This window comes from Phoenix dactylifera, chromosome 1 (genome assembly GCF_009389715.1).
Source record: "Phoenix dactylifera cultivar Barhee BC4 chromosome 1, palm_55x_up_171113_PBpolish2nd_filt_p, whole genome shotgun sequence".
Classification (NCBI taxonomy): Eukaryota; Viridiplantae; Streptophyta; class Magnoliopsida; order Arecales; family Arecaceae; genus Phoenix; species Phoenix dactylifera.
This window is the reverse complement of record NC_052392.1, coordinates 40434447-40443728: the sequence shown is the minus strand read 5'-3', so window position 1 is coordinate 40443728 and position 9282 is coordinate 40434447. Positions and strand designations below refer to the sequence as shown.

Genomic DNA, 9282 nt, shown 5'->3' with positions numbered 1-9282 from the left:
CAATTTCTTCAAATAAAATCAAAGCAGCCATGAATCCATTTTTTCTATAACTTTTTAAATAAGAAAGAAGACCTTTTAACTAATTTATAACAACATTAATATACATGTCTTCAGCTTGTAAGTTCTTAATAACTAAGTTAACAACAAACAATATATGATACCAAATATTCATGCCTAATAAGAATTCAAAATTCTCAATCTCATATGTGGCTAACATGTGGCTTCACTCTTTGTTTTAGGATCTTTACTAGTTTTTACTAATTGAACTAAGGCATCTCTTATTTAAGGAGCTTGGTATTTAATTGCTTTGACACTTTTATTACAATTTTTCCAACGTATCTGTGACAAGAGTTTAAGAGTCAATGTGGATACATTATCTTGTAAAATTTTTTATCGTTTTATAAAAAAGAAAATAAGGTATAAATTTATTGTATCACTCCAAAAAAAAATATAGCCTTAAGATATGAGTTAGCAGTACCACACAATATTAAAATCAAGTTATGACACCCACATAGTGTGTAAAATATTCTAGGATTTATATCCAATAATCTTCTTTGTACGCCTTGATGCTTTTCTTTCATATTAGACTCGTTGTCATACTCTTGTCCTCTTATATCATTAACCTTAACTTTATATTTTTTTATTGTATTTATAAGTTCACTAAAAAGGCCTTTTCCAAAGGTACCATCTACTTCTAAAAATTATAAAAAATATTCTTCTACCTTTACTGGACTTGTTGAAGTATCTACACATCTTAAAACTAGGATCATTTGTTCTTGATGGCTTGCATTAGGAGTGCAATCAAGTATTATAAAAAAATATTTTACTTATTTAATCTTTTTACTTATTATAGTTTTAATTTCAGATGCTAACATTTGAATTAATTCATTTTGAATGTTATGACCTAATTAATGATTGTGAATTTCACCATGTTGAATGCTTTGAACATGTTCTTGCATTACTAGATCAAATTTTGCAATCATTTCAATAAGACTTAGAAAATTTTCGTTATTTCTTTAGTAGATCTTTTTATTTTTTTTCCAAAATGCTAAATTATTTTTTGCAAGATTTTTCACGACAACAATAATTCTCAATAGTATTTTTTTTCAATAATCCTTCTCTTGGTTTATTTGTTTTTGGAGACTTTTGTTAATTGTCTTATTTTTCAACAATTTCACTTCTAAATTAATCCACCTATTCATGTTAGTAATATGTTCATTAGTTATTTTATAATTTTTGAGCTTAATACCTAGATTTTTTTCAATTCCTAGTTCCTTCATTAACTAAGTGACTCGTGCTAAACTTTGAATCAAATAATTTACAACAAAAATAATATATCCTATCCAAATTCTTCGAATACACTAACCATCTTCTATCATATTTTTCACCACTAGGTAACTTATGAATGTAATATATCATAGAGAAGTATCTATTATTTTCATCCCTAGAAAAATGAAGATCATAATCTCTAATTGAACTTCTTTCCAATAATAGCTCTCTCAACTTTGTATCAATCTGTTTCCATTAATCAGGATCATATATATTTGTATAAATAAAATTAGTTTCACTAAGCTCTACACTATCCTTGTTTATCCTATCTCCATCTAATTCCTCATTGTGTTCTTTACTAGAGATTGTTTCAGTAGATGTTTGAATACTACTATGAATCTAGTTGTCAATCTCATTTTGTTTCATTCTTTTAATGTTATATTCTAATACTATTTCGGATGCTTATTCTGTTACTATTTTTTGAGTTGAATTTGATGTGATGTTTTGTTTGTTTGTGATAACAAATCTATCTAGAGTTTCTTTTTGAGATTGAATGAATTTTTCGATTTTTCTTTATTTTTGAGTTTTTCATACTCATATTTATATTTTCTATTAGACATTTGAATCTAAAAATAATATTATCAATCAAAACAATTAAGATAATTAAAAATATAAAAAAATTAAAAATAATAAATGATCGAGAAAGGGTGGAGTTGGAGAAGTGGCCGAAGTTGCAACTGTTGAGAACGCCCAGCAGCTCCCTGCAACACCAAAGCATAACACAAAAACACTTCAGATCTTCAATTCTTCTCCACTTCTTTCACTTAATACATGATAATTTTAATTTTTACTCTAACTTTTGACTTAGAGAACAAGAAATCCAAGAATAATCCACTAAAACTCTAACTTCTGACTCAGAGGCCCTGACCCTTAAAACTTCATTTGATTATCTCACCCAGATCAACAGTAGAAGCGAATAAAAAAAAGGTTAAATCCTTATCAGTTATCAACCAAGCAGAATTGACAACAAGAACACACTTGAATGGTTGAAATCTTGAGAAACAAAATAATCCTAGATTCAAAGATTATAAAAAGAATAGAAAAGAAAATATATTTCATTAGTTAAAAATATTTTATTTTGGATGAAGAAATTGAGAATCAAGAAATCACTATTTGTGCAGAAAATTAAAACAAAAAAGGAAACTGAAAAATGATCTAAACAACGTGGTACTCTCTGGGTCTCTAGCTCTCTCTAGCTCCCCAAGAAAAGTGAAAAGAAGACGAAGTAGAAGAAGCCAAGTAGCCAAGTAAGCCAACAAACCCCACGCTTTCTCTGGCTCTTTTTGGGCCTCTCTGCTTCTTATCCCACGCTCTCTCCGTCTCCGCTTCTTTCCCTACATGTATAATGTATTCCTACTCTCTCAGTCTCTCTTTCTCAATTTCTCACTTTCTCTCCCTGAGTCCATGTCTCTCTCCCTCTTGGCGAGCCGGCGAGGTGGGGGCTGGAGAGGAGAGAACTCAGAGAAGGGGGGAGAGGTCCAATAGGAGAGAACTTGGAGGTTGTCGCCGGGCCCGGGTCACGCTTCTGTGAGAAGCTTGACTGCCCTGAGCGAGAAGCAATAAGATTGGGGAAGGAGGAATGGCGAAGAAGGAATAGGTCCGATAAGCAATAGAAAAGCTGGAAAGTGGAAAGGACTCGCCTTTCCTTAACAACGAAAGAAGAAAAGTTTGATCTCCTGTTCGGCTGTTCTTGGCTATGATGGGATTGGGACGGTGACGTTTCCCCTTCCGACGTCTTGTCGTCTTGAAGGCATGAGGTAGGTACTAGGTACCAAAATGAATTAGCAATAGCAATTTCCAGCCGTCCATCCTTCCATGTCGAGCGTCTTCTTTTCTGGGGGTATAAATCTGCACTACTGGGTGCTTGTTCTCTTCTGAAATTGCCGTAGCTCTACTTTATTTGTTGGCTGTGGTGGGCCTTTCTTCAGACCGGAGTCTCAGGCGACAACCTCAGCCATCTAAGAATTGAGCCGACTCTGTACCAAAATGAATTAGCAACAGCAATTTTCGGCCGTCCATCCTTCCACGTCGAGCGCCTTTTTTCTTTGGAGTATGAATCTGGAGTACCGGGTGCATGTTCTGTTACTGAAATTGTTGTAGCTCTACTATATTTGCGGATTGCGGTGGGTCTTTTTTGGATTGGGGCCTTAGGTGAGTTACCTAAGAGTTGAGCCGCTCCTATCCTAGCCCCACTTTGTTTGAACTAGTTAGTATTCGAAGCTGAAGAGTTACTGAAGTTTTTGTAACATCGGGCCAATTGAGACGCAAAAAATCTGTTCCACACCTGTATAGATTTAGAAGAAGCCTTTTATTATTCAAGCCTTCGAAGTTGATAACATTCGCTCGAGTCATCTTGATATCATTGCCCAGAGCTGGGGTTGCCCAAGCTTGGATGACATCTGTTCCTTTTCTTTTTTCCATTGTTGCTCTCGTTGTCCTTGCTTGCGTCAAGACAATAACAGTGGAGGGAATAAAAGATCTTAACTTATTCCATGGGTCACTGATTGTCTCTTCTCTCTCCCAGCTCTCCTGGTACCCATGTCCTATTTTTCACATTCTTTTTTTCCCTATCCATTCATTCTCTTGTAAGACATGGTCTGTGTCATGTTCGCTGCTGCTGGAGGAGGAATGCATGTTTGGCTGGGAACTTGGTTTCTCTTAATGCCTGGTGGTGTCAACAGTGGTTGTTTCCGTCTTTTGCCTCCACATCATAACCTCGAGCAGTAGCACCTAATTGATAGGCCGCCTCTTAATAGGCTATAGCATGAATTCGCTAGTGAAGTTTTCCATACATCATTGACTAACAAATGATCAAAAAGAGTTTCAAATATCCATCAAAGAACTTCTCATATGTGATGCAGATGATGTATGACTTCCTTGGAAGTCCTCATGTCGCACCCCCTGTCAGAAAGAAGATAAAACACCCGGGGCTGCAGTATAACTGCAGATATAAATGAGCCGATTGCTCGAGCATTTAGACTTGGATAATTATGGTGCTCGGTCTCTCTCTCTCTCTCTCTCTCTCTCTCTCTCTCTCTCTTGTGAGAGAGTGTGTGGGAGAGGGAGAGGGAGAGGGAGAGGGAGAGGAAGAGAGGACTCGATGCACCAGGTAGGCTTCTATTATAGACCGTACTGATGATTTAATACAAAATAGAACTTGTCTAGGCAAAAAAGAGAAGATACATATTTTGCAGTCTAGGCAATTTGGCACAAGGGAGAAAGATTTGCCTGTGTTCATCTGTTATATAGGTTTGGACATGGCCATTTGATGACTGACTGATCTCTTTCTGGCAGTATTTTCTATAAACATATTCAGTACATCATGACATGCGCATAGACTGAATTACATATACTGTGCAATACATTGGATAATGAGGCACCAGTATACAATTATGCTCATCACCTACTTATGCTCTCTCCGCATGCATCATAGATGTATTTCCCCCTCCATTAATAACATCTGCTCGAACACTCTGCTGAAGATCATCTCTGCGGGTTTGCAACGATTTGCGGGACAAAAATTGGTGAGTTGTGGAGCTTAAATGCTGTGGGGGCCTGAGGTTTCTAGCCTGGAAAGACCGTCATACAGACCTCCATAATTGCTATGGGGGCGCATAAAGATCAAATTTTATGGACCATTTGAATCTAACCCTCTTGTTTCATCCCCTTCTTTTAAGTGATGAGCTCCTCCAGCTCAAGCAAAAGCATCTTACCACACAGCTCACATGCATTTCTAATAGACATGAGGGCCATAATAAATTAATGGGGGACAATCCGTTTGTGCATGCTGTAGAGCATGCCACGCTTGTTCCTCAGGTCATCCTCTGCTGTGAGTCACGCCCTCGCAAGATGATGAATATTTTAGATATTATCATGTAGTCGGCGAAATTACGTTGAGGTGAAAACGTTGCATATCTCTAGTATTTCTTCTGTCCGCTGATGATCCTAAGTCAATGTTGGGCCCCCTGTTTCATCCGATGTCACCTTCTTCGTTTTGATTAATAGACGTAAGAAAGTTCTGAAGACATGCTGGCCCCCCATCCTTATCAGGTCTGCCGTTAAGTTCTAACTTACGATGGATGCCATCTTACTGCGAGCGCACGCAGAACACACGCGCGCGCGCGCGCGCACACACACACACACAGAGAGAGAGAGAGAGAGAGAGAGCAGGAATATTGGGAATGCGGAATAAGCCTTCTTTTCTTCTTTTTGCTTTTTCTCTATGCTATGTCATTCGAAAACATGGACATGCGTCGCATGCTTTCTCTTGATTTGCAAGCTTCCAGCTTTCCAGAGTGAGGGGGGCTTGAAATAATGCCTAGAGGTAAAGGTGACCAGATCACATGGCTTGTGATCGATATGGGTTCGAGGGTCACTTTCTTCCTGCTATTAGGTGGCTGCAATAGATCCTTATCCGTCTATTATTGGATGGATGGTTTGCTTTTCTCATTGGAGGGAGGGCGATGGAATCGCCTTTTTCGACAGTAAGAACCAAGCATCTCAGTCCCTTGCCTCCAAAGCCTCCCCATGAAGTAGAAAGCATGCATTTATCCGAGCAGCTATCGCATAAGCCAGCGACAGGCGGACAGGTACGTATAAATCTAGTCTTGCGAACGTATACAGTATGAGGTAGCGCATGTTGACTGCTGGAAAAGTTGAAACCATTCGCATCTCGGAGGACTGCCGATACGAAACCATACCTTGTGGTGATTTCTTCGTTTGATATGATATGATATTTGCAGTAAAGAAGGGAGAGTGGAAGACGACCCGGACAAACAAAAAGTAGAGATTTTGATTGTTTACAAGGGATAACATCGATATGGGAATTTGCAAAGGAAAACAGGGACAGACAAAAAAAAAAAAAAACACCGAAACAATCTTTATTCTGCGCCTAGCTAGTCTCACTCAGTCTGCACAAATATTCAGGGCTGAAGAGCTGCTGAAAGTTGTTGTGTCATCAGACCTATCTGCAAGAGAAAAATCTATGGCGCGCACACCTGTAAAAATTTAAAAGAAGTTTTTTTTTTCTTTTTTATATTACTCGAGCCTTCTGAAGTCGAAAATTCTCCTCGTAGGATAGCTCCAGCTTCGGTATCTCTCTTTTTCTCCACTGTACTCATCTTCTCGCAATCTAAATCTGTTCAAAAGCAACAGATACACTCTGGAAATCCTTGCCGTAGATGTTCGAAGCTTGCTGCTGCTGCTGCTGCTGCTGCTGCTGCTGTGCTTGCTGATTCAGGTAGCAGGTACTTAAGCCATCGACCATGAACTGGCTCTCTGTTTTGATGTCGCCATATAGAGGTTGGCTCTGATTCTGGATTGCTGCGGATGCCGGGAAGGCGCCGTGGAGGTACTCGGACCATTTCAGGTCCTCGGGCTCCCCTTGGAGCTGGATTGGAGCGTCTCTATCTGGTGGCAAGTCCGGCCATGGGAAGATTCCGTTGTCGAAGTAGGAGCTGTTGCTCTGCAATTCAATTCCACCACCGGTGTTCCCACTGCTCCCGCTGCTGCTGCTGCAATTGGCAGCCTCCCAGTAGGAGGAAATGCCGGCACAGCTCGGTGGAGGATTATCCATCACAGGCTTCAAGCCCATCCAAGTCGAGAGAGCTGAGCCGGAGGCAGACGGGAGCAGAGTGGACATCGCGCTGCAGCAGCTGAATTCCGGGTTCGAATCAACTAACTGGCTGCCGTGATTGAACCAGAGAAGTGGATTGGGGGTGACGGCGAGGCCGACCGAAGCAGTCCGATTGCCACCGCAGTCGGAGGCATAACTCGACTGTGGAAGAGGGAAGAAGCCAGGCGAGTTGGATGAGCGGCAGCTTGATGTGCTGTCCTGGCTGGCGACGAACCGGTCCAGAAGGAACTGCGGAGCGCCCGTTGTCGCCGAATTCTTCGGGTTCGAGCTCTCCCCGGCGAACTTATCCACCATCTGCATCACAGATCGAGCGGACTTGGGTATGGAAGGATTAAGAGCAGCAGAGGAGGGGAGGCCGAGGTCAGTGGCTCCAGAAATGCTCCGGCCGCCGTTGGCAGGGACTTTGTCGTCCCCGCCTTGCTGCGTCTCGGCGAGCGGCTTGTGGGTGGTGGGGTCGATGCCTCTCTGCCTCAGCTTCTTCTTAATGCAGGAGTTCCAGAAGTTCTTGATCTCGTTGTCAGTTCTCCCTGGCAACTGCGCTGCAATCTGCGACCACCTGCCGAATGTTGAAAAAGAGAAGGAACAGAAAGAATGTGTTGGGAAACGAGACATGTCAGAACTCGGCAGTCAGTCAGTAGTGGTACCATGAAAAGCCCAAAAGAGAGAGAGAGAGAGAGAGAGAGAGAGAGATTCTGGCGCTCTGTACCTGTTTCCTAGGACTGCATGGACTTCAATTATGAGGTCCTCCTCCTCCTGTGAGAATGTGCCCCTCTTTAGATCAGGCCTCAGGTAGTTTATCCACCTCAGTCTGCAGCTCTTCCCACACCTCTGAAGGCCTGAATTGTGTTGGATTTGTGAGAAAAATCGAGAGAGAGAGAGAGAGAGAGAGAGAGATTAGCATGTCCACATCTCCATTTTGGTCATGTCAGAAATGCATGGCAGCTATTTATGTGTGGAGTATGGCAGGTGTGGTGCCACTTTACCTGCCTGTTTGGGGACTGAACTCCAACATCCATGGCCATATTTAGTTATATGCTTCAGGAGCTTCTCATCTTCCTCGGGAGACCACAGGCCTTTCCTCAACTTTTGCTTGTAGCAGCAGGAGTGCCTCCCCATTTCGACGCCGAGAAATGCGTTCCGACCGACAGAGGCTTCGGTATCAGTCCTGCTCGATTGTCGCAAGGAATGTCAGGGAAAGAGATGGAGATCGACCAAGCAGCAGCGATCGAGGAAGGGATGGAACTAGGAGGAAAGGGGCTGACCTTAAAGGGGAGCGGGAGGGGTCGCAGTCAAGCGTGTGGGGATTCAGCCGAGGTCTTCTTCCCACCTTTTTCGCTCTCTCCTCCTCCCCTTCTTTTGAAGGTGGCGAGAAAGGGGGAGGAGGTTCAATCATCTCAGCAGCAAATGTCTCATCCCCTTCCGAGAATTAATGCCTCCGGTGCAGCAATGGTGGGGCAGTCACCCCGATATTCTAATGGAGAGAACTACAAGCCTTTCCATCTCCAATTAGCTTTACAACCAAGCCAGTAAAAGTAACAAGGTAACAAATTAACACAAAACATATCGGGAAAGACTTTTGACTCTGAACTAGCTCTCCCCATTAGTCTCTTCTGCATTGGACTCCAAGCAATCCAACCTCTCGCCTTTTCTCGCTACCCTTTATCACGAAGATCTCGTCCCACAGCACCCACAGATTCGGAAAAGGGGAAGGGGTTGGAAAGTTTTGTCATGGCAAGAAATACCCATCTATGATTAGTTTGAGAGCGTTTTGCCAATATAGTAGTTTGCTTCTACGTTGCCCGAGAAAGCCAGAAAAATAAGATACCCATCCGAATTCCCGCAATGATCCTGTGACGGTGGGAGCAGCTCACAGGGCCCCTCTTTACTTTCTGGGTAAATTCCCAAATCTCTGATCGCCTTCCGAAAGTTTTCATCATTGTTCCGAAAGAACAGCATGCTATATTTTTTTTTTATTTTATTCCAGAACAGATGGCATCTTTCTTTATGTACTTCCCTCGGAATTTGGTATCCTTCCATTTGGGAGAATACATAGCTTGGATCCCACCCCCCTTGCTTTCTTTCAGGACAGTGAAACTTACCTATGGAACAAGTTCGGTTTTATATTTATAACCGAAGACACAGAGTCATTAAATAATGCTCTGCTAGCTCTGCCCATATTACCGCATAATCTCAAAATACAGGTTTAATTAAGCCTAATACTCGATCACTTGTGCTAGCTGCGACACCTGCAATTTCATCACAAAACTTAATTTCAGTACGTTTTGTTCTGTAGTTTCCGTAAATGCTGATCGGTGCCC

The 9282-nt window shown here is 41.7% G+C and overlaps 1 protein-coding gene across 1 annotated transcript; it reads right to left on the bottom strand.

The window, feature by feature from the left end:
* Window positions 1-6099: 6099 nt before the first annotated feature.
* Window positions 6100-9020, bottom strand: LOC103714738 (transcription factor MYB61). The gene is made up of 4 exons (XM_039114647.1): window positions 8227-9020; window positions 7948-8129; window positions 7671-7800; window positions 6100-7520 (listed from the first exon to the last, which is right to left on the bottom strand). Exons 1-4 carry the CDS (start codon window positions 8355-8357, stop codon window positions 6461-6463), a joined length of 1503 nt encoding a protein of 500 aa, XP_038970575.1. The 5' UTR covers window positions 8358-9020; the 3' UTR covers window positions 6100-6460.
* Window positions 9021-9282: the final 262 nt, after the last annotated feature.

What these genes read in the sequence shown, in the direction of transcription:
- LOC103714738 (XM_039114647.1), bottom strand. Translation starts at nt 8,357, where the DNA reads ATGATTGAACCTCCTCCCCCTTTCTCGCCACCTTCAAAAGAAGGGGAG. An exon ending in CCCTCCCGCTCCCCTTTAAG is followed by an intron (nt 8,130 to 8,226) that starts GTCAGCCCCTTT and finishes ACAATCGAGCAG; the next exon opens with GACTGATACCGAAGCCTCTG. An exon ending in TTCAGTCCCCAAACAGGCAG is followed by an intron (nt 7,801 to 7,947) that starts GTAAAGTGGCAC and finishes AACACAATTCAG; the next exon opens with GCCTTCAGAGGTGTGGGAAG.